The following is a 25,815-nucleotide window of genomic DNA, read 5'->3' as shown; positions in this document are numbered from 1 at the left end:
GAGAAAGAAAAACAGAGCTGGAGGAATCAGGCTCTGGACTTCGGACTATACTACAAAGCTACAGTAATCAAGACAGTATGGTACTGACACAAAAACAGAAATATAGATCAATGGAACAGGATAGAAACCCCAGAGATAAACCCACGCACATATGGTAACCCTATTTTTGATAAAGGAGGCAAGAATATACAATGGAGAAAAGACAGTATCTTCAATAAGTGGTGCTGGGAAAACTGGACAGCTAGAGCAAAGCATAGGCATAACACTCTATGACATAAATCACAGCAAGATCCTTTTTGACCCACTTTCAAGAGAAATGTAAATAAAAACAAAAATAAAAAAATGGGACCTAATGAAACTTAAAAGCTTTTGCACAGCAATGGAAAACATAAACAAGATGAAAAGACAATCCTCAGAATGGGAAAAAATGTTTGCAAATGAAACAACTGACAAAGGATTAATCTCCAAAATTTACAAGCAGCTGATGCTGTTCAATATCAAAAAAACAATCAATCTAATCCAAAAATGGGCAGAAGACCTAAATAGACATTTCTCCAAAGAAAATATACAGATTGCCAACAAACACCTGAAAGCATTCTCAATATCACTAATCATTAGAGAAATGCAAATCAAAACTGCAATGAGGTGTCACCTCACACCAGTCATTATTGCCATCATCAAAAAATCTACAAACAATAAATGCTGGAGAGGGTGTGGTTAAACGGAACCCTCTTGCACTTGGTGGGGATGTAAATTGATACAGCCACTATGGAGAACAGTATGGAGGTTCCTTAAAAATCAGAACTACCATATGACCCAGCAATCCCACTACTGGGCATATACCCTGAGAAAATCATAATTCAAAAGGAGTCATGTACCACAATGTTCATTGCAGCACTATTTACAATAACCAGGACATGGAAGCAATCTAAGTGTCCATCGACAGATGAATGGATAAAGAAGATGTGGCCCATATATGCAATGGAATATTACTCAGCCATAAAAAGAAACGAAACTGAGTTATTTGCAGTGAGGTAGATGGACCTAGAGTCTGTCATACAGAGTGAAGTAAGTAAGAAAGAGAAAAACAAATACCATATGCTAACATATATACATGGAATCTAAAAAAAAAAAAAAAATTGGTTCTGAAGAACCTAGGGGCAGGGCAGGAATAAAGACACAGATGTAGAGAATGGACTTGAGGACACAGGGAGTGGGAAGGGTAAGCTGGGATGAAGTGAGAGAGTGGCCAGCTGTAAAATAGGTAGCTAGTGGGAAGCAGCCGCATAGCACAGGGAGATCAGCTCGGTGCTTTGTGACCACCTAGAGGGGTGGGATGGGGAGGGTGGGAGGGAGACACAAGAGGGAGGGGACATATGTTTATGTATAGCTGATTCACTTTGTTATAAAGCAGAAACTAACACACCATTGTAAAGCAATTATACTCCAATAAAGATGTTAAAAAAAATAACAAAAAAAATAAACAGAGTTTCATGAATAACTAGAATATTGCAAATGTAGCGATTAAAATTAAACTTTTCAGGGATCATCTGAACCATGAAAGCTTCACCAGCAAAATTCAAAATTAGATTTTCCATCCATTAAGCATTTAAAATTCAGATTCACCAATGTTTATCAAGCACATACTCTATGCTAGGCGCTATCATATTCCATATTGTGCTGTCCTATTTGATCCTGAAAATAATTATATCAGCTAGGAAGGCAGAGATATTAAATGACTCATCTCATTTGACATAATCAATGAAATGCTCTGCATCCAGGTCTTCTGACTGTGCAGTCCGGCCACACTATGTCATGATGAGGGTGACTATAAAAATGCACATTAAAGTGTTCCCCATTGACATTGCTGTGAGTTGTCTGTTGCATGGGTCAGTCTTTCCACCAATAACAGAGAAATAACATATCACAAGAGTATTTTAAACATTAATATATTCATTTCAGAAATAGATCGAGAATCTAGTACATGCCAAGCATTGTTCTGGGAGTTGGGATACAGCACGAACACAAACAAACAAACAAAAAACCCTCCCCTTCTGAAGCTGCCATTCTAGTAGGAAAAAACAGACAATATCCATCAAGTAAGATATGTAGTATTTAAGACAGAGGGACATACAGAGAAGGGGGTGGGGCGTGCTGAGGTGGGGGAGTGGCTGTGGTTATAAAGAGGTAACGTCACTGACACAGTGACATTGAAGCACCTGGCACTTTTAGGGAAAATCCAAGGTGTCCAGCCACACTAGCTCGGGGTGTCTGCTCTTTCAGTTGCCTCTGCGTGAACATACTTTCCCCGGCATTCTTAAAGCTCTTTCCCTCTCACGTCTTTGCCAAATGTCAGCTGAGTAGGTAAACCTTCTCTAAAGTAGATTCCCAGTCGCCTTACCTGCCTCTTTTTTCTTTGCCCTTCCACTTAATAAACACCTGACTTATTATTCATTTGCTTATTGGTTGACTTCTGTATGCTTCTTCCTTCCATAAGAGCAGGAACTATGTGTGTTTTTTCACTTCTGTTATCTTGAGGGCCTACAATGGGGCCCAAAAAGTATTTGTGAAATGAACGAATTATGATTATGCCTTTTTGGTTTATAAAACCTTTTCTATTCACTTTGCTTTGGCCACTACTGTTTTGCCCTGGAAGCCATAATCCTTTGTAGGGCCTTTGCATAGCCAATGCCCCAGGGGGTCCCTGGTATTTGCTCTCCTGGAGGCCTATATTGCTCCTGTTGCCTGGAATGGTCCAAATTATACTCCAGTTATTAATATTTTTATTATTATCCTTTTGCAGCATTTATTCTTTGAGTAGATAAGAAGGCAGACTCTGGAGTGAAACTGCTCAGGGACTCCTGGCTCCCCATTTTACTAGCTGTGTGAATTGGAGGGAGAGATTCAAGCCCCCAGAGCCCCAATTCCTTCAACCGTAAACAGAAACAGTGACAACTATCTCACAGATTGATTGCGAGAATTCAACGAATTACCATCTAACCCTTGAAGAACAGTATCTGGCACAGAGTAATAACCCAAGTAAATGTGGATTACTACTATGGATGCTCAACAGTTATGTAATTAGATTAATGTCTATCCACTGCACCTAGTGATCGACACCTTGAGGTCAGTGACCTGACTATCTGGTTCACCCTTGTCATTCCAGCACTGAAGCACACGGCCTAGAGCATGCAGTCAATGTTTGTTGAATGAATAAATCAATAAACAGTTTAGGAGTGTGTGCACACTAGTGACGGTGCTGCTTCTGGATGCCACTCCACTGGAATTAACTCACTTTCCCAAGTGCCCCTTCAGAGGGTCTCCTTGTCCATTACATCCCATCCAGCTAATGATTTCTCCCAATCAAGCCAAGAGCATCCGATGTAGCTCTGCATAACTACTGGATAACTCACCTCAATGGAAGATAAACTGCTGTTTGCTAGGATGATAAGGTTTTCTACCGTATCGTTAATGTCTGAATTTCTGGACTCATGCATAATGACATGTAACTCCAGGAGAAAGCATTTCATCGCTGTTACTTTGCAACTGGGCTAGAAGAGATACAAAGAACCATTTTGAAAAAGAAAAAAAAAAAGACAATTATTTCCCCATTATTCAGTTTCACACAGATGTAATTTTGATGTTTTAAAAAGTCAATCCAGCTATTTTATAAAGAAACACAATACCCCTAAAAAGTTTTACATAGGAAGCAGCTTGATTTTTTTTTCTTCTCTTTTGGCTTTGAAATCAAAACCAAAACAAACTGAGAACAAAACAGGAAGGAGGGTGATACTGTATAGAAGAAAGAACATAAAACTAGAAAACGTGGAAATAATAGGCCACTTTTTCCTCACTAAGCACATTTCCTCTGTGTAAAGGGCAGATAATACTGACCTGAGACTCTCAGGACATTAATAGAGATGGTGCGTATGGAAGTATTTCTTAGAATCAGATCATATTGTTAACATTTTAAACAGTGGTGGTTGCTAATCATACTATTTCTGCAAGTTCCAAAGTTCCAGAGGCAGACGTGATTCCAAGAAATTTCTTAGAAAAATCAAAGCAGGAGTATGGTCTATTCACAGGCTGGCCATATCAGAACGGTACCTTTCAGGTCCCACAAAAATACATTTCCCAAGAGGATTACTTTAACAAAAACTTAAGCTTCAAACAAAAGAAGCATTTAATGAGCATGTGGGAATTTGACCACGACGTGTCTGATTTCCTGTTTTCAGTGCCATGCATAGTGCCTGGGACTCTGCAGGCACTTAACAGGTGCTTACGGAAGGAAGGAAGGAAGGCAGAAGGAAGGAAGGAAGAAGGAAGGAAGGAAGGAAGAAGGAAGGAAGGAAGGAAGAAGGAAGGAAGGAAGGAAGAAGGAAGGAAGGAAGGATGACAGCCCCGTGCCTGGGACTGGCAATATTCCTTACTCCCCCACAGCAGCTTCTCCGGATTGAAAGGGGAAAGGCTGTCACCATGTCGATAGTAAAACTAAATAATAAATAAAATAAAATAAATAATAAAACTGAAGTTCAGAAATATTTAGTGCCTTCCAAGGTAACAAAGCTTGGAAGTGGCTGGGTCAGGGTTTAAATCTAAATTTCAATCTCAACTACTTTCTACAACCCACGGGTTGCAAGGTTATCTTCTTACAAAAAAAGCCATCTCAGGATTCGGAGTGCTGGTGGTTAACTGACTGCTTTCTACTTTGAAGAAAATGCAAAGAAAAGTGGAAAACATGCTGAAGCCAAAAGAGGGAAACAATTTCTAGCGCAGCAGCACTATCCAAGTGAATGATGGATAGCTGTTCTTTCTAGTTTCTGGCTGTGGCTTCTTTCCAATGCTTAGAAAGTCTTGATAGGGCAAAACCTTCTACTGCAGAGAAATTCTACTTAAGGAATAATAGAGAGAGGACTCACAGTTCTGAAAGCACACAACACAGTTTGTTTTTCACGAAGTGAAGATGTCAGGGATTTGTTTCTTGGTTTTTTGTAGCCAATTCAGAGGGAAAGGACTAGCAACTCAACTGAAATCCTATATGCCTAAGGCAACGTCAGCAGCATATTAGTGAAACAAGTTCGAGGTCCGTTTTGAATTCTGATAGACTTTGTGGGTTGTGTTTGTTTTCTTTCTCACATAGAGAGTAAGCAGTCAGAATCCCTTTTTGACAACTGTAGAGATTCGGGCAAAATGTAGAGCATGAATGTATTTAAACAGTTTGTAAAAAATATGATTAAAAGTGATAATATGCTACAGCACTGGAAACAACTGATATATTGGATACTTTTAAATTGCCTGAGTTAACTTGATTCTTGCATTTAATTGCATCATGATTTAATTGCATCACAGAAATATATACTATATTTTGTTTGACGTTGATGGGAAAAGCTTTTTTATGTTTTGATTCGGCAATGATGCTACAATGAAAACAACATCTATGTAGCTCTTTCTCCCCAAGTCCTATAAACTCAACAATTACGTATAAAATTCATTGACCATATGTCGTAAGAACGTGCCAAAAGTTAGATTTTTAAACTATACACAGTTCAGTAAATTTATGAAAATATACTTCTTAGACCTTTGAAAATTGCAAAATATAGCAATATTGAAAACAAACTATACTCACATGAGCATTGCTTTCAGTATATAAAGTGGCATCCATATGTATAGACTGAAAGGAAACAAAATTAGGTAATATGAAAAACTATTCCCGCTTTAGATACAATGAGAACAACCTACTGAAAACACTAAAACTTTTTTCAGTGAAGTTCTTTATTTTGAGATAATCTTAGATTCATATGAAATTGTAAGAGAAAATACAGGCAAATCCTGTGTGCGCCTACACCGTTTCCTCCGTGTTGAGGTCCTGCATAACACAGTACAATAGCACAACCAGGAAATTGACATGGATGCAATCCACCCACTTTGTTCAGATTTTACCAGTTTTATGTGCACTAGTGTGTGTGTGTGCGTGTGTGTGTAGTTCCATGCCGTTTTATCAGATGTGTAAATTCATGTAACCACTACCACAGTTAAGATACAGAATCCTCCTGCTACTCTTGTATAGCCAAAATCAACTTCCTCCAGATATGCTCCTCCCACCCCCTACCATCCGTCTAATCCCTGGCAACCACTTCTCTGCTCTCCATTCCTATGATATCATTTCAAGAATGTTATACAAATGGAATTATACAGCATATAACCTTTTGAAATAGGCTTATTGAAAAAATCAATAGACTTTATTTTTTAAGCAGTCGTAGGTTTACAGAACATGAGCAGAAAGTACAGAAAGTTCCCATACGGCCCCTTGGCCCCCTCCCAAGTTTCCCCTATTATTAACATCTTGCATTAGCTTGGTACATCTATTACAATTGATGAGTCAATATTGATACATTTCCAACTAAAGTCCACAGATTCCATTAGGGTTCACTCTTGGTGTTGTACACCTATAGTTTTTGACAAATGTATAATGACATGCGTTGATCATTACAGTATCATACAAGATAGTTCTACTGCCCTAAATATCACTTGTGCTCCACCTTTTTATCCTTCCCTTTCCCTTATCCCCTGTTGTATTGTATCCAACCTTTTCCAGAATGTCAGATAGTTGGAATCATGTAGTATCATATCATATAGTATGTAGCCTGTTTTGATTGGCTTCTTTCACTTAGCAATATGCTTTTAAGGTCTTCCATACCTTTTCACGGCTAAACAGCTTACTTCTTTTTATCACTGAGTAATATTCCATTGTACGGATGAACTACAGTTTGTTTATCCCACTGGCTTTTTTTCACACAGCATAATACTCTGGAGATCCACACAACTTGTTGTATCAGTAATTTGTTCCTTATTATTGCTCACTATTATTGTTTGATATAATGTACCAAAGCTTAACTGTTGACCTGTTGAAGGACATTTGGGTCCTTTCCAGTTTTTAGCTATTATAAATAAAGTTCTATTAACATTCATATGCATGTTTTTGTGTGAATGCAAATTTTCATGTCTCTGATATAAATGTTTGAGTGTAACTGTTGGATCATATGGCAAATGCATGTTTTGTTTTATAAGAAACAGCCAAACGATTTTAGAGTGGCTGTACAATTTTACATTCTCACCAGCAATATATAAATGATTCAGTTTCTCCACATCCTTGCCAGCATTTGGTATTATCAATATTTTTTATTTTAAATATTCATATAGATGATATGTCATTGAGGCTTTAATTTGCATTCCCTAAATGAAATACAGCCATTTATTGGTACTTTCTCTCCAAAAAAGACTTAGGGTGATTTATAATTTCTTCCTTTCTAATATGCATACTTATTATTTATTTTTCTTGCCTTAGCCTTTTATTTCTTTTTTCCTTGCCTTGCCAATTGAGCTACAGTTTCAATACTATGTTGAATAAGAGTGGTAAGAAAAGACATCCTTGCCTTGTTCCCAATTTTAGGGGAAAAGCAGTCAGTCCCCATTAAGTCTAATGTCAGTTCTAGGTTTTCTGTACGTGCTCTGTAACAAACTGAAGGAGCTTCTCCTTTATTCCTCGTTTGCTGAGAAATGTTTATCATCATTGAAGAGGTGCTGCATTTTTAAAATGTCTGTTCTGCATCAACTGATATGATCATATGATTTCCTCCTTTAGTCTACTCGTATAGTGGATTACATTGATTGATTTTCAGGTACTGAACGGGTCTTGCATTTGTTACATTTTGGTAGTTGGTGGTTTTTAAGGAAATTGTCCATTTCCTCCAAATTATCAAATTTACGAGAACAAAGTTGTTCATAGTTTTTCTTTAGTATCCTTTTAATGGCTGTAGGTTCTGTAGTAAGACCCCAATTTCGGTCCTGATACTAATGGCATGTGTCATCTCTTTTATCTTTGTCAGGCTTTCTAAAGGTTTATCGACTTTATTGATTTTTTTCCCAAAGAGCTTTATGTTTTGTTGATTTTTGTCTATTGTTTTCCTGATTTCAATTTCCTTCCTTCCTTCCTTCCTTTTTATTACTTCCTGCCTTCTGCACGTGTTGGGCTTATTTTGCTCTTTTCCCAGTTTCTTGAGACAGTAATTTAGATTGGTGAACTGAGATCTTTCCTCTTGTCTAAGGCAATCGTTTAGTTTTATCAATTTCCCACTAAGTAAAGCTTTAGCTAAATCCCACAAAACGTCCATGTTGCCTATTTGTCTCCATTCAGTTCTATATTTTTAAATATCCTTTGAGACCTGCTCTTTGACCCATGGAATGTTTATCAGTGTCTCATTTAATTTCCAAGTGTTTGGAGATTTTCCTGTTGTACTTATGTAATTGACTTCTACTTGATTCCACTGGGGCTGGATAACATATTCTGCATGATTTCAGTTCTGATAAATGTGCTAAAGTTTGTTTTATGGCCCAGGATATGTTCAGTCTTGGTGAGTGGTGCCTGAAAAAAACGTTTATTCGCTGTTGTGGGATGAAGTGTTTTTCTATGGAAATTAGACATTGTTGGTTGACTGTGTCATCCAGTTCTTTTATATCCTTTCTGATTTTCTGTCTAGTAGTTCTATTTGTCACTGAGGAGGTACTAAAGTCAACTATTAATATATTTATGGATTCGTCTGCTTCACCTTTCGGTTCTATTATTAGTTTTTGCTTCTTACATTTTGAGGCTCTGCTGTTTGGTAGGTACACATTTAAGATCATTATGTTTTCCTGGTGGACTCATCTTTTACCATGATGTAATGTCTCTCGTGACTCTAGTAATTTTATTTGCTGTGAAGTCTACATTATCTGATATGAATATAGCCACTTCTGATTTTTAAACTTATTGTGTGAATTATTATGTGCATGTGCCTCAGTTTCCTAGAGCTGCTGTAGCAAGGTATCACAAAGTAAGTGTCTTCAAACGATTCATTCACTTACAGTTCAAAGCCAAGGAGTCAATTGGGCCTGTTCCCTCTGAAGGCTCTAGAGAACTGTCCTTCCTTATGGCTCCCAAACCCTTTGCAGCTCCAGGCGATCCTTGGCCTTCCTTGGCTAGCGGCTGTATCATTCCAATCTCCTTTGGCTTTTAGCTGCCTCGGTTTTCGTACGGCCTTCTTCCCTGTGTCTATGTGTCCTGTCCTCTTCTTATAAGGACACTAGTCATTAGATTTGGGACCACCCCACTGTAACCTCACCTTAACTAATTATATTTGCAAAGACCCCATTTCCAAATAAGGATACATTCTGAGGTTCTAGGTGGACATGAATTTTGGAGGGACACTATTCAACCCACTACAGCATGGGTTTCTCTTCTTTTAATTTCAACCTACCTATGTCATTATATATATATATACATATTATATATGTATATATTTGTATATATATTACATATATACATATTATATATGTATATATTTGTGTATATATTATGTATACATATTATATATGTATATATTTGTATATATTATATATACATATTATATATGTATATATTTGTGTATATAATATATACATATTATATGTATATATTTGTATATATATTATATACATATTATATGTGCATATATTATATATACACATTATATGTGCATATATTATATATACACATTATATGTGCATATATTATATATACATATTATATATGTATATATTTGTATATACATATTATATATGTATATATTTGTATATACATATTATATATGGATATAGTTTTGTATATACATGTATATTTGAAGTGAATTCCTCGTAGACAGCATAAAGTTGGTTTGTCCTTTGTTGTCAATTTGGCCAATCTCTGTCTTTTGTTTGTATTCTTTTTCTCCTCTCCTTCTAGGATGATAATGCTAGGAATGCTGGATCTTTTATTGCCCCAAAGATCCCTGAGGCTTTATTTGCTTTTTTTTCAGTCTATTTTGTTTCTATTATTCTATCCTCAAGTTGACTGTCTTTCCTCTGTCATATTCATTCTGCTAATGAGCCTCTCCAGTTTGTTTCATATTCTACTTGTTGTATTTCTTAGTTCCGTAATTTCCATTTGGTGCGTTTTACATATTGTATTTCTTTGCTAAGACTTTCTGTTTTTTGGGGGGTTTTTTTCAGTTGTTTCAAGGATATTCATAATTGCTTGCTGGCACATCTTCACGATACCTGCTTTAAAATCCTTGTCAAATAATTCCAACATCTAATCCATCTCAGTTTCAGAGTCTGTTTCTGAGTCTCTTCTCATTCAAGTTGTGATTTTTCCTGCTTCTTGGCATGAAAAGTGATTTTTCAATTGTATTCTGGTATTTGGGCTATTATGTCAGGAGACCCTGGTCCTATTTAAATCTTCTGTTTTAACATGCAGCCACCCTGTGTAGGCTTAGCATAGAGGTTCTGACCTATGTTTGCATGCTGTGATTCCAATGACGATTCAGTTTTCAGAATCTTTGTGGTGCTAATTTGGAAGGTTTGGTACACCTGCTGACCCGGGACTCTCACTGCTCCCTGTTGTATCGCCCACACAATAGTACAGCCCATATTTCTCCCCTCTACAGGTTCTGCCAGGTCAACTGGTGTCTCCAGGTGGGAGAAGGGTTCTCTAGCCCATGGAACAGACAGCCCTTCCCTGAGTCAGGCCATTCCCCCAACAAGGGCCACAAAGCCGCCTGGCTTCTTGGGTAGGAAAAGGGAGTCTCTTTGGCCTGTGGTGACAGAGAGCTCTTCATGCTGGGCCACTCATAAATTGAGTTTTAAAGATAATTAGGGTCTGAAAATTCTAAATAAAAGAGTTCACTTGAGGTGCTAAGAGGCTCACCAATTCTACAGAAACATTATTGTTTCAAGTGAGATTTCACTAAGATTGACGGCAAAACACAAGGAATAACATACTCCATAGCAATTATACCAGATATTTTATGGAAAAATGAGTACTCACTTGAATAAGATCTTCAATTCTTTTCAAATCACTTATTACATGCTGCCAGTTTGCTTCTGTTTTAGGAAGACCTGCACTGATACAACTGAAAGCAAAACCAAAGAGCAAAGCATTTTGAATGAACATAATATTGTCTTGATGATACTATAGGCAAAAGAGCAATGAAGACTTTTTTTAATCCAACAAGTGAAAAGATGAGTGCTATCCTTGCCTTTGTGTAGTCAACAGCCTTGTAGATGAATATAAAAACTGAACATATAGTACAACTCTGAAGCTTTAGGCTAGCCTGATGACCAACTTGCATTAAAGAAAAGCCTAATTTGAAGGGATGACTTATAAATAACCTGGTGCAATTTATCACAATGAAATAAAAACAGTGCTTGATGTGTGGCAGTGCTCAGTAATGTTTTTGAATGAATTATTACTTTTCTTTAAGTAGAGGTCCCATCAGACTTTTACGTCTAATAAATGGGTAAAATTCTTAAAATAAGCAATCATCTTTTTCATGTAATGATCTTGACAGTAAATATTCTTTACAGTAGGTTAAACATTCCCCTTGCACGCTCCTTGTAGCAGCTTTCTCCATAAACGTTATGGACTTGAGCCTAATCTAGTCATAAAACTAGATCATATAGCTTACTTATTGCTTGTAAAACAGTAATTTAATATCAGGACAAAAGACACATACCCTGACCAAGTAACTGTAGAATAATTCTTAGAGCTTCAGGAATAATAGTCTCTCTTTGATGGATCCTGTACAGAAGCATGAGAGCCAATACTATTTTTTTCTTTTGAGAGGAGGATTTACCTGCACAAATCTATGGTTCCCCACAGCATGAAGGCATTATAGGGTAAAACTGAACTGAGAGATTACATAACTATAGGTTGGGTGAGTGCAGTGTATTAGTTGCATCTAACAGAGAAGAAAAAAGTTAATAGGCATGGAAAAATATGAATGTTTATTAGGAAGAAAAACAAAAGGCCTCAATAAAGAAAGAAATGTTTTAAACTGAACTAACATAAGGCTCAAAGGATAGGAGAAGTCAGTGCCAGGGACAGATAAAAAAGTAATGTGGGTGAGCCCTCAATATCTAATTTTTTTACTGGTGTGAAAATCACACAGGATATTAATAGAGAGTGTACTTCCAATTTTAGTTAGATACCAAGAAGTCCAATTTATTTGCAGGATATAATACTCATTTGGAATATTACAAGAATATAGAAATGCTCTGTAGGATGTTTACCAAACCTCCTCTGAATCTCCCATAATCTGTCCTCTATCATACCCCAAATACTGAGTACCTAAGGATTTAAGCAAACTGAACATAAACCAGTTTAAGAGAGAAGATATTGAAGAACAATGATCATGGTTATTAACATGATGAATTTATGCTGAAAGATAAAATTACCCTAAAATGAAGACATGAATGCCAGCCTCAGTTAAAAAATGACTGTTCAGAAGTAAACACAAGTAGCACTGGATGGAAGTACTTCTCAAATATGGTTTCTGAAAAATATAATCATAGACAAAGTGGTTAAATTTTTTAGTTAAAAAATTTTTAGTTAAAATTTTTTTAGTTAAAAAGGAACGAAATTGGGTCATTTGTAGAGACGTGGATGGATCTAGAGACTGTCATAAGAGTGAAGTAAGTCAGAAAGAGAAAAACAAATATCGTATATCAACGCATATATGTGGAATCTAGAAAAATGGTACAGATGAACTGGTTTGCAGGGCAGAAATAGAGACACAGATGTAGAGAACAAACGTATGGACACCAAGGGGGGAAAGTGGCAGGGGGGTGGTGGTGGTAGTGTGATGAATTGGGAGATTGGGATTGACATGGATACACTAATATGTATAAAATGGATAACTAATAATAACCTGCTGTATAAAAAAATTAATAAGATTGAAAAAAATGAGATTTAAAATAATTTAAAAATTATCAAATTTTTAGGTTCCAAAATGTAAATATATCAAGATTTCAGAATTCCTTACCAGAATTAATGAAATTAGAATTTACTTCTTTTGCTTTCCTCTCTACCTTCGGCTCTGTCTCCTATGTGCAAAATTCTTCAATACATATTTTTCCAGATGCATTTCAATGACAATAATTTAAAGAAAATATACATCTTTACTAATTTACATATATGCTAATATCACCGCTTAATTTGTTTCTATTATCCTTAACCTCCTTTTCATCCTTCTTTCCTAATATGTCCAACATATTTCATACAACACGAATTAGTAACATGAATTACTAATATAGGTGTACTAGTTATATATTAATTTCATGTGATGATGAAATTAAAAATTAATATCATTTGGAGAAAAATTGGATAGAAATGGAACCAACCAAAGATACTCTATGCCACCCTGAGAGTCAATATATAATCATTTTTCTGGGTGATTTAGGAAAATCACTTACCTTAGAACTTCTCAGAGTTTCAATACCTCTGCCTGCCTCTTTAACATTGTCAAACCCTTTATAGTTTCAGACAGCAGTATTGACTTAACCACTTAACCTCTAAGAATCTGTGCTTCATGTAGTCTACACTGAAGGGATGAATAACACCCAGACCTGTTAAAGACTACACAACTTACTGAGTACATAGACACTTAAAGAACAAAACAGGGTGACATAAGTGAAATAATACATTTACAACAACATGAAGGGCACATCAGGGTGTTAACAGACTTTAAAAACCTGTTTTACTTACTTTCAAAACAACAATAATCCATATGTGAACGTACCTCTGTGACTTCCCAAAATCTTTAGAGAAGAGCCATATAACTTATTATGAAGTATCTGAGATACAAGTGACCTTTTAAGAAAAGTCCATATACTATCTTCATCTAATTTTTCTTACCAAAATTCTCATTACTCAATGCCAGAGTAAATCCTTAAGTATTGAAGAAGAGCTGGCTAAGGCATTGGGTTTCCAGCAGCCATCCATCCAGAATACTTCCTACAACACAACCCAGAGTAAAGATGGTCCATTAAAAACACAAGTGGACAAATGGGGGGAAAGGAAGGGAAGAGAATTAATATTTACGGAGCACCTACTTTTCCACGGGCACTCTATTAGTCACTTGATATGTGTATCACATTTAATCCTCAGAACAATCCTATGGTGTAGGTTTAGCAGCATTTGAGTGAGCTGCCCAGGTCCCACAGCAAGTACAAGACTGCCAGGATTTGAGACCAGGTCTGTCTGATTACAGAGCCCAAGGCCTTTCCACTATATTATGTTCCTGAATTGGTTAAATTCCAAAACCATATTAATGAAAAGCAGACGTAGCCAAATATCTTATGTATATAAGCTACTGACTGTTAATGTAATTTATAACAGAAGTAGCTACTTCTACAGACATGGAATAGATGTCTTCAGTCTTTAAATCACTGTTAATTGAAACATCATTTGAGAATTTCATAAGTAACAAAATTTGTTTTCTTTAATTCAAAGTGGTGAAGAATGTGAAGATTACACATTCCCATATTCAATTCCATTTTATTAAAGAAAAATTTAAAACCAAAATATATAAAATATAAACAATTATTTTTGCCACCCTTCTAAAATAGTATGTATTTGTTGACCTCCCCTTCAAAACTCAAAATCCACCATGTCTCTTGACATAAGCTTTCACTGAAATTAAATTCTGTAGACTAAAATTATTTTATTTTTCAGATTTTTTAAAATATAAAAATGATTATAATATACGATGTATAACTCTTTAAAAGAAAAACTAGGATTTAACTAGGTATTAAAGATACTGTAAGAATATATCCAATAAAAATGCCCTTTTTCCCACAACTAAATACTAAGTCTAATCCTCCTGTTACATACAATCTAAACCATCCATTAATCAGTTTAATTAAAGCAACCTCTCTTTGTTACTCTCATCTTATAATCATTCCCTTTGTCTATGTTATCTCAGTGCTCCAAATTTTTTGCTAAACTTTAAAATTATCTTTGTAATTTCACCCAAAGTCTCTTAAATTCCCTACCTCCTTTTTAGTTGCAGGATCCCCCCCCACTCCACATTGTTCAAAAAACAAGATTTACTGACTTGGGACCAAGCAGTACAAAGGGTGATATAATTGTTAATAAGGCCTCATGAAGCTGCTTGTGTAAACAATAAGGATCTCAATCCTGGGCTTTTACATCAGTGAGTCTCCACACACGCAAGATGTTAAAATCTTACCAATGAGACTTTCACTGCCCCGTCCAACTACAATCAGTCAAGGACAACTAAGAGCTTTCGCCAGAATGCTCCATGCCAAGCATGGTGGAATTAGTATGAAATGGCCTCAAAGACTTCTAACAAATAACAATAATGGAAACCAGTGTTAACAGAAGGGAAATTTTTACAGCTTTGATTGTTATTTGGCAAAAAAACTGACGTGGTTTTCTGGGCTGACAGCAGAGACTGATTTTTCATAACAGCTTTGGAAGCTTTCAACCTCCTACACTTACTGTATGTAGTTCTGTGGATCAAAAACTTTACTAGGAATGTGTGTGTGTGTAATCCACGTGCGTGAAGAAGACCTGAAAAGGTAAAATACTCTATAACTTTCTCTTTGACCAGGACTCAGTGTTAACATTTAATATAATATCATTAATGATGGCAATATTAATTAGAATAAGTATTGTTTACCGAGTGCTTTTAGGTTTACAAAATTATCTCACATACATTACCACATTCCATCCTGGCAATACCTTTATGTGAGAGATATTACTCTTATTTTACAGTGAAGAAATTGAGGTTCTGGGACATTAAGTGACTTGCTTCAGGTAAATGTCATACGTGTCGCTCTCAGAATTCTACCTCAAAATCCAGGTTGCACAGGTGGAGGAGAGATGCAAGAAATATTACAAACTCTATGGTTGAGACGTGGAGGCCCCTTTTACTATAGGAAACATCTGACCCATCCCATGTGAATCATAAAAAGCCACTGCTCTCTGATAGTTTAAAAACAGGTCTTTCACTTGTGGTTGCCAAGGGGAAGGGGAGCTAGGGGAGGGATGGGCTGGGAGTTTGGGGTTAGTAGATGCAAAATAGTATACACAGAATGGATAAACAACAAGGTCCTACTGTATAGCACAGGGAACTATATTCAATATCCTGAGATAAACCATAATGGAAAGGAATATAAAAACGAATGTATATATATATATATATATATATTATATATGTATAACTGAGTTACTTTGCTGTGCAGCAGAAATTAACCTGATGTTGTAAATTAACTATACTCCAATTTAAAAAAAAACAGGTGTTTCAAACTGTTCTGACGTGAAACAGAACTTGAGTCCTTTCACATATGTCATCTCATTTGACTCCCACAAAACACCTGTTAGAGACAAGTGGCTGAAACCAGGTTAATTACTTTCTGACAAGTGTAGGAATGAAGTAAATTGTCCACTTCCTTTTATGTCATATTTTTGAAGAATTATGGAAGCAGTGTTTAACCCTGCCATACAATTTGCATATGGTCATGAAAGGCCCTCACCATCAGCATCTTTGGTTTTGTCCTTCATTCACCTGGTACCTAGATCCAGGAATAAAAAAGACCAAGTCCCAACCTTACCCTCAAGGAGCTCTCAGAGTTTAAGCAGGACTTTTTTTGACTCCTGTGACTGGGTCTCACTGCAGGGTACCCACTGATCTTGTGGCAGTACTGCTATCTTAGCCTGATGTCACTGCCCAAGAGTAAGACACATTGAAGAGAGGACAATCCACACAGTGCGGTGGCAGCTTTAATTCTGGAATGACTTGTGAAAATAAGTGTAAACGTTATATTCTATACCAATAGTAGAGTTTTTCCCAGTGAGGAAATACAATCTAGCACACCGCTGTTTTGTTTTATTTATTCTGTCTAATTATTTACTTGCCTAGTCACACATTTAAAATAAACTTAAATAGACTTAGCAAGGAAAGAAGAGTTATAAGTATTGGTTTATTTGGGAAACATATGTATCTAGCCACTCAAAAAAACTAAAATTGAGGGCAAGCCAAGGTTGATTGCTTATGTGGAATATAAAGAATGTAAGATAGCATGGCTGTCCTTGAGCCAATATATTTATTGAGTACTCACTATGTGCTAAGCATTTCTGTATGACCTTGGAGTACATCAGTGAATGTAGGAGACAAAGAACCTTGGTTTCCGGGGGAAAGACAGACCATATATAGTATACATAAATAAACTGATTATATACTTCATTAGAAAGTGGTTAAATGATATAGGAAAAAGCAAACAGAATAAAGTAAAAAGGATGAGCTTGCAACTTTAAGAAGGGTAGTCAGGGTAGGGTTCAGTGAAGATGAAATTAGATCAAAGACTTAAAAGCAGAGAGGGCATGAGCTTCAAGGATATCTGAACGAAGAACATTCGAAGCAGAGGATGCAGCTGGAGCAAAGCCCCAAAGGCAGCTGCACACTTATGGGTTTGAGGATCAGAAAAGACACCAGTGGAGTGAGCAAGGCAGAGAGCAGTCTGAGGTGAGGTCAGAAAGGTACGGGGAAATGGGGATAAGGTCAGGCCCTTGCAGGCACTGTAAGAATCTAAAGTGAGAAACCACTGCAGCATTTTGAGCAGATAATTGATGTCATCTGAGTGACCTTTGTGAGAATCCTTCTTGGCTCCTGTGTAAGGATAGGATGTAGGGGTGGGCAAGGATGGAAGCAGGGAATCATGCGGCTCTAAGAATTTAAGTGAGAGATGGTGATGTTGAACAAGGCGGGTGGCAGTGGAGAGGGTCATACGGTTAGAATATGGAAACATTTTTATGACAGAACCAAAAGGATTTCCTGACGGACTGGTTGTGGGTGAAACGAGAAAGAATTACTCAAGTCTTTTACCCTGAGCACCTGAGAAATGGAGCTGCCATCAACTGAAACAGGGCAGGCTGTGAGTGGAGCAGATATTTTGAAGGGAGGGGGCCGATCAGGAGTTTCAGCGTTGGATATGTTGAGTTTGAGAGGTCCACTAGATACACACACGGAAATGTCAAATAGGCAGTAGGAGACGTAAATCTTGAGTTCAGGAAAGTGGTTGGGCCTGAAATAGGTACGGAATTCATGACACTGGTTGGGATGACCAAGAGAAAGTTAGAGAAGAGGCAGAGAAAAGGACCAAAGACTGAGCCAGGGTAATTAGTCAGGGAGAACAAAAAAAGAGAGAGTCATAAAGAAAAACCCAAATGACAGACAAGTGAGAAAAGGAGAAATGAAAGTGTGATGTTCTAGAAATCAAGTGAGAAAAGTATATCCAGGAAAAGGAAATGATGGTCATGTCAGATGCGCTGATGGGTCAGGGAAGACACAGACTGAATGCTGACCAGTGGGCCTAGCAACGTGGAGGTCATGGGTGACTCTGAAAAGAACACTTAGAGGGCGGTAATAGAGGCAGAAGCCTACCTGAAATGGGTAGCAGAGAAAGTGAGAGGAAAGGATTGTAAATTGCTACTGCCGACAATGTTTCGAAGAATACCACTCCAAAAGGTGATAATAGATGGTAGAAAGTGAGGGAAATAACATCACATTTGTATGCTAAGGGAAAAACTGAAGAGAGAAGAACAATTGTCAGAGTGATGTTCTTGGATAGGCAAGTTGAGGATGATATCTGTGATATTGTGATTTATAATAAAATATATATTTGGTTTTCGTCCTCATTTCTGGCCCATAGCTCCTAAAACCCTAGGAATTTCCTAGTGATACGAGTGATCAAGAGTCTTTGAGAGTGATGAAAGTCTTTTATTATGATAATAAGGTAACTCTTGGACTCCACCCAAGGATGTGGGCTGGTTGTTGGGAAAACCAACTGTGTGATTACAGGGTTGGAACTTTCAGTCCTATTTCTGTCCCCCACCTTGGGAGCGGAGAGAGGAACTGGAGATTGAGTTCAATCACCAATGATCAATGATTTAATCAATCATGTCTATGTAATGAAACCTCCATAAAACCCCAAAAGTTCAGGGTTCAGAGAGCTTCCGGGTTTGGGGACCACGTGGAGGTGTTGGGAGACTGGCACACTTGGAGAAGGCATGGAGCTCATGGTGCCCTTCCCCCGTACCTTGCCCTATGCAGCTCTTCCCTCTTCCTATTCCTGAGTCATATCCTTCAATAATAAACCAGTAAACTGAGGGTCTTGGGAAGCTCTGATTTATAGCCAGTTGGTCAGAAGCATAGATAACAACCTGGACTTTCAATAGGCAACTGAAGGCAGGTGGTGGGAGGCCGGTGGGGTGGGAGGGCAGTCTGGAGGACTGAGCCCTCAACCTGTGCAATCTGACTCTTTATCTGGGGAAAAAGTGTCTGAACTGAGTTGAAATCTTGGACACCCTGCTGGTATCTGAAAACTGCTTGTTGGTAGTAGGGCAAATCCACCCTCCTCACATTGAAATTGAGTGCTCAGAACACCAAAAGAGTATTTCGTACGCAAGGGGGTGAAAAATCGTCATCTATTATCTCGGCAAGGAAGGCTGAGTGTAAGGAAGGCTGAGATGTATGGGCTGAGAGGGAGGTAGATGCGATGGTGAAAGTTCTCAACATTGCTTTGATTTTCTCAATTAGGACAAAAAGTCATCAGCAGAGAGTGAGACTGGGGAAGTGTTATGGGTTGAGGACAGGAGAATTTATGAAATAGCTATCAAGGTGTGAAGGACAGTGAATTTGTTGCAGGAAGGGGGACCCCTTCCAAGGCCCGAGAGTGGGCTCTGGTCTAACACTCGGAAATGAATTGTGCGAGGAGACACACATGCCGACAAAGCAAGAGACTTTATTGGGAAGGGGCGCCCGGGCAGAGAGCAGCAGGGTAAGGGAACCTAAGAGAACTTCTCTGCCACATGGCTCGCAGTCTCGGGTTTTATGGTGATGGGATTAGTTTCCAGGTTGTCTCTGGCCAATCATTCTGACTCACGGTCCTTCCTGGTGGTGTGCATCTCTCAGCCAGATGGATTCGAGTGAGAGGATTCTGGGAGGTTGGTAGGACATATGGACTGACTGTTAAGTATTTTATAAGAGCCTAGCCTATTGGTCATGAATGGTCAGAAAGTAAGATTAGTCAGTATGCTTGTGTGTGTTTTCTACAGCCACATTACTATATACAAAGAATAGCTAGGCCTGGGATAGGTAGAGAACTGGATTTAATTACAATTGTGTATGCCAAGCAAGTACAACCAAGAGAAAGGCAAGGGATTTTAGAGTATATGTAAGGGAGTGTAAGGGAAATATGTCTAGGTAATAGAGGTTTCTTTTTTTAATTATAGGGCTTCATAAAGGAAGTGTTATTGGAATCATACCTTGAAGAATGGATAGATTTTAGATATGAGTAAAAGGAAAGAAACAACATTCTAGATGGAGGAAAGAGCCTGAACAAGGACATATACAAACAAGGGTTGTGTATATTTCGAGAAAAGAGTCATTTGATAACAGTGTGAAAGTAGTGGTAGGTAACATGGACAAAACTGCCACCATTGTATAAAGCAGGAATTGGTAAACATTCTCTGTTAGAGGCCAGATATAAATGTCAGGCTTTGTAAATCTTGTAGTCTCTGTTACAACTACTTAACTCTGCGATTATAATGTGAAAACAGCCATAGACAAGGCATGAATGAATGGGTATGGCTATATTCCAATACAACCTTACTTATCAAAATAGACCGTTGGTGGATTTGACCCATAAGCCAGCCTCTGACACCTAAGGTTCCAATCGCGGAGCCTTGTAGAATTAAGGTGCATTACCCTTCTGGCACATCGATATATGGTTACCAACCAGGAAGCTTAATAGAGATTTAGAGTCCTGAGTTTTTGCTCTGATTTTATTAAGTAGATAATTGATTAAACGATTGGCTACACTCAGTGCCTCCTTGTCTGGACTGTGGCTTCCATGTGAGGGGTACACCCTGGGGAACATGCCAGACACCCCACTGGGCCGTGGGAAAGAACATCAGAACATCGAGTTATATCTATATCGATTTTTCATTTGTTTGGTAGGTTTTACAGTGTACAGAAGACATTAGTGTAGAAGTACATGCATAGACATATAATAGGGTGATATGCTCAGACATTTTTAACCATAAGAATTGTGCTCTAAATCAGATGGAGAGCAGTGTTTTAGAGACTGAGGAGGTAACGTCTCTCCAGGCTAAAATCCTACATTTGGTTCCTTCTAACAGACTGTGATGTATTCCCCTCTCTTGACAGATTTACCCCAATACACATTTGTTTTTTGTTTTTTGTTTTGTTTTGTTTTGTTTTAATGAGGCCCTCAGACCTTGGGAATAATATCACGCTTTGTACTGATCTCTTAGTGTTCAATGTTAATTCTCTAACATTTAGTAATCAGTCCCAATTTGAGTATAGTTGAGAAAGTGATATCTTTAATGTCTTAAATTGTCCTGTCATTAAGGGTACTGGCATTTTTTCACTAGTTGCTTTCAAACTGTTTTCAATTGACACCCATATTATGAAATTTCCAAATAAGAAATTTCATTAAACACAATCTGTGTTCAATATTAAGGCTAAAAAAATCCAATATGAACTATATTACCATGGGTTACTACTGAGATTTTTAAAAACTACTTCATATAAAAATATGATTTGATGTTGGTATTTAATTCTCTCATAAGACCATACAACATGTTATTAGGGCCTATAAATCTCAACAGTTTATCAAAACAACAAAAATAAATGATTAAGTAAGATGTTTCTTAGTATTTAAAAAATACCTTTCATACCAGACCTTAGAAAATTTAAGATCCATAGAATGTCTGTGAAATAATGATGTGAAAATGCATTCCAGGAAAATAAAAAAGTTATCCAAGAAAAAGAAAGATGTGGATATAAGAAATTATGGAGAATAAAACATATAATATTTATACTTGGGTATAAATAACAAATGGCAACATTTCTTAAAAGTCCATTTTTTTAATCTGATTCATTCATTTATTTTGCAAAAATGTGAGATTCTTGTGGTTAGAAACCTTGTTTATCTTGTTCATTACTGTACCTCCAAAATATAAAAGCATACTAGGTACAAACAAGCACATATTACATGTTTGTTGGATTTTTTCATTTCTTTACAACTACATTGCCCTCATTCTCACACTATCAGCCTCTTACCTGCACTTGCCTCCCTGTCCAGCAGGTGTCCCAGTTGGCCACTGTAATACCATCCTAAATAGCACCTACATTTCCTCCACATTTCATCTTTCTGCTACTTTTAGTTGGCCAATTTCCAATTCCAAGCTACAAAGTATTGCTGAAAAAAAATGTGCCATTATAATTTTTTGAGATGCAGCCTTTAACGGCCCTTCTCGACATCTTGCTAATGATTTCTGGTTATTTCTGACATTCTCCACTATGCTTTTAAAATCAATTTTATTGAGGTATAACTTGAAGGTAATAAAGTACATCCACTTTAGGTATATGATATGCAGGTTTTGACAACTGTATACACCCATGAAATCACCCCTACAACAATGATAGAAAACAAATCTATAATCACAAAAATTTCTCTCATGCACCTTTACAGTCACTCCATTCCCAACCTCAACACCAGGCAACTCCTGACCTAATATGTACTTTTCCAAATGGCAATGTGGAAGGAAAATCACAGATTAGCTCCATGTGGTAAATATTGTGAGAAAAGACGAAAAGGAAGTAAACTCATGCTAAGATTATTATCTTATTTGGTGAACATGCAACACATTCATGACGATTAATTGCACAAATCAAGAGAAAAGTTCAATACAGGAAAAAAAAAAAAAACCCTAGATGTATCATAATTTTAAGCCAAAAAATAAAATGAAATAAAATAAGGCAAAGAAAACTTAAGCAATCTAACAGAAGGCAGTGGTAGGCATAAAAGGAGAAAATTAAACAAAGGAATCACAGTAAAAAGTTCATATATAAAAAGTAATGGAGCAGAAGTAAATCTAAACATACAAGTACAGTCACCCACACATGAAAAGATGTGATAAAAACTACATTTGCTTACTAAAAGACACTTACACTGGGTTTAAAAAAATAGAGACAGAAAGATAGATAAAATTTTAAATATGCTATTTATAAGAAATGGAACAAAAATAAATTGTTACCAAAAGCCTGAAAACAAAAAGTACAAAAAAAGATATGCTAAGCAAATATGAGTACAGTAATAATAATAATACCAGAAAATTAGAATTCAAGAGAGAAGTTCAATGAGAATTCTAAGCAATAATGCACATGGATAAAAGTTACAACCTACAAAAGGATATAGCAACCATGAACCTTTATGCTTCTAATAATATAGCTTCAAATTATATAGAGGAAAATCTAATAGGAAAACAAGGAGTTATTAAAAAATATTAAACACTGTTCAGAAATTTAAACATAAACAAAAATGAGTAGGGCTATGGTCTGGGTATGCAAGTTAGTTGGCTCTCAAAAAACAACAAGAACAACATTAACAACAACAACACTGCCTTGTAGCATTTGCCAATTTCTGTTGTGTAACACCCCACCCTACTGATTTCAAGCCACAGTGTTTTAACAACTGGTTCACAAAATTCCTGCATATTTAACCACTGGCTCTCACAAGCCAATTAGAACTGTCTCCAGCACATCACTGCCTGTGGTAAATTTTAAAACACAATGAGCAATGTTTTATGTAGTATATATGTATATTAGGTTAACTATAGTTAGATGAAAACATTCTACCTTACAGAAATAGCACATAGAAAATAAACACATAGAACATTCATCAAAGGTTGTTTATGACATAGACCTAAAACGTTATGTGCTAAATCTAAAGTAACATCTCAAAAATATTACAAAAATCTGAAATCACACCTGCCACATTTTGTAATCACAAATCAATAATAGCAATAATATTGGATGACTGGGACTTCCCTGGTGGTCCAGTGGTAAAGAATCCACCTTACAATGCAGGGGACGTGGGTTCTATCCCTGGTCGGGGAACTAAGATCCCACATGCCATGGGGCAACTAAGCCCGTGCGCCACAACTACTGAGCTTGCGCGCCTCAACTAGAGCCTGCGTGCCGCAAACTACAGAGCCCACGGGCCCTGGAACCCGCACGCCTCAACTACAGAGCCCACGCACCCTGGAGCCTGCGTGCCACAACTAGAGAAGGGAAAACCTGCACGCCACAACGAGAGAGAAGCCCGCGTGCTGCAGTGAAAGATCCCACATGCCTCAACAAAGATCCCGCATGCCACAACTAAGACCTGACACAGCCAAATATAAATGAAATAAATAAATAAATAATAAATAAATCTTAAAAAAAACCTGGATGATTGAATTGATAATATTGAATTAAAATATCAATAATATTGAATTAAAAATCAATAATAAAAAATAGAAAAATTTAAAAAATCTATCCACTTGTAAATTATCCTTTTAAATAATGCTGGTATAAAAGAGAAAATCAATTTGAAAATAACACTTCATTAAAAAAAAGTATTATGGCAAAAGCATAACATAGAGAATTGTACAGACTTTCATAGAAAATAATTAGTTTGAAATATTTTATTATGCATTAATCTCAAGAATCCATAAAAATAATTTTAAAAAGAGAGTTAAGTGTTACTAAAGATAAAAACAGAAGTTAATGAAGTAGAAGAAGGTAGTTAGTAAAACTAAGAGATGGATCTTTGAAAAGCAAATCTGGTTAAAACTAAAAAGGAAAGAAAGTGTCAAATTATACACATATATATTAAAATGCAAAAGAGGCCATTATTAGTATAATTTTTATAAATTATATGTTCATGCAAATCAATTTGAACATTGACTTTCTAAGAAATATCAAAATGGACTCACAAAGATAAGGAAAACTTAAAGATTAGTCAAAATATATGTAATAAAAAGATTCTGATTTCTTTATGAAGGTTTTTGCCAAACATTCAAGGAATTTACAAATCCTTAAGGTAATATAGGATTATTCTAATTCATGGGCACCAAAATCTGATATCAAAACTATGTAATGATATCCCAGGAAAGAAAATTATATAGCAATCTCTTATATGAACATAGATGCTAATAACTAAAATAAAATATTAACAAAATTCACCAGTGTTAACAGAATAAAATTAAATAAGCAGGTTTATTCTTGAAAAGATGGTCAACATCAGGAAGTTTATTAGTGTATTCACTACATTAACAGCTTAAAAGAGGAAAGTCATACAGTTGCCTTTGTAGATGGAAAAATATTTGACAAAATTCAGCATAAATTCTTAAAACAAACAAAAAAATCGAAACATTCTCCAACTGATAAAGAGTGTCTACTACAAACGTGCAAGATTCCTATCTGGGGTCATTTTCACTAAGTACAGGCACAGAATGACGAGACACACACTCACGGCTGCCAGTCAACACTGATGTGGTCACACTGTACGGGTTCTAATCCTGACACTCATTTACTCTCTAGGTGATACCAAAACATGCATATACATTAGTTCTTTCTTTTCCCCCCAAATCAGCAAAATGAAGATGATCATAGAACATACCTCCTATGATTACTGTGAAGATTATGGTAAAGATTAAATTTTATATTGTGCATGAGGCATGGTAAGAACTCACAACATCATCTTTTAATATTACATGGGCAACTCATCAACAATCCTTGAGAAAAATATGGCAGTCGTCATTATTATCAGCCTCATTTCACAAATGGAGAGTAAAGCTCAGAGAAGTTAAGTAATTTGCCCAATGTTACACATGATAAGAAGGAACATGATTGGAGTTTAGTCCTGCTTCTTTCATTCACTAATTCATCAAATATTTATTGAGCCCTTACTATGTGTCAGTCATTCTTCTAAGGACACAGCACTGAAAACAAAACAAAACAAAACAGGAAGTCAGGAAACAAGTAAAGGAGCAACTATAAAGCATGACTGTTAGTGAACTCAATTACCGTGGAGAGCAATAAATAC

The 25,815-nt window shown here is 36.6% G+C and overlaps 1 protein-coding gene across 1 annotated transcript in view; it reads right to left on the bottom strand.

The window, feature by feature from the left end:
- IL15 (interleukin 15) overlaps positions 1 to 25,815 on the bottom strand; it is a 58,484-nt gene that overhangs the window by 6,873 nt on the left and 25,796 nt on the right. Inside the window, exons 2-6 of the mRNA XM_068542543.1 lie at positions 13,748 to 13,846; positions 12,289 to 12,386; positions 10,880 to 10,964; positions 5,627 to 5,671; positions 3,414 to 3,551 (exon numbers count right to left, since the gene is read on the bottom strand). Of these exons, the coding sequence (XP_068398644.1) occupies positions 3,414 to 3,551; positions 5,627 to 5,671; positions 10,880 to 10,964; positions 12,289 to 12,386; positions 13,748 to 13,759 (378 nt within the window). The 5' untranslated portion in view covers positions 13,760 to 13,846. The remainder of the gene's footprint in view (positions 1 to 3,413; positions 3,552 to 5,626; positions 5,672 to 10,879; positions 10,965 to 12,288; positions 12,387 to 13,747; positions 13,847 to 25,815) is intronic.

This window comes from Eschrichtius robustus, chromosome 4 (assembly GCF_028021215.1).
Source record: "Eschrichtius robustus isolate mEscRob2 chromosome 4, mEscRob2.pri, whole genome shotgun sequence".
NCBI lineage: Eukaryota > Metazoa > Chordata > Mammalia > Artiodactyla > Eschrichtiidae > Eschrichtius > Eschrichtius robustus.
This window is presented reverse-complemented; position numbering and strand designations above follow the sequence as displayed.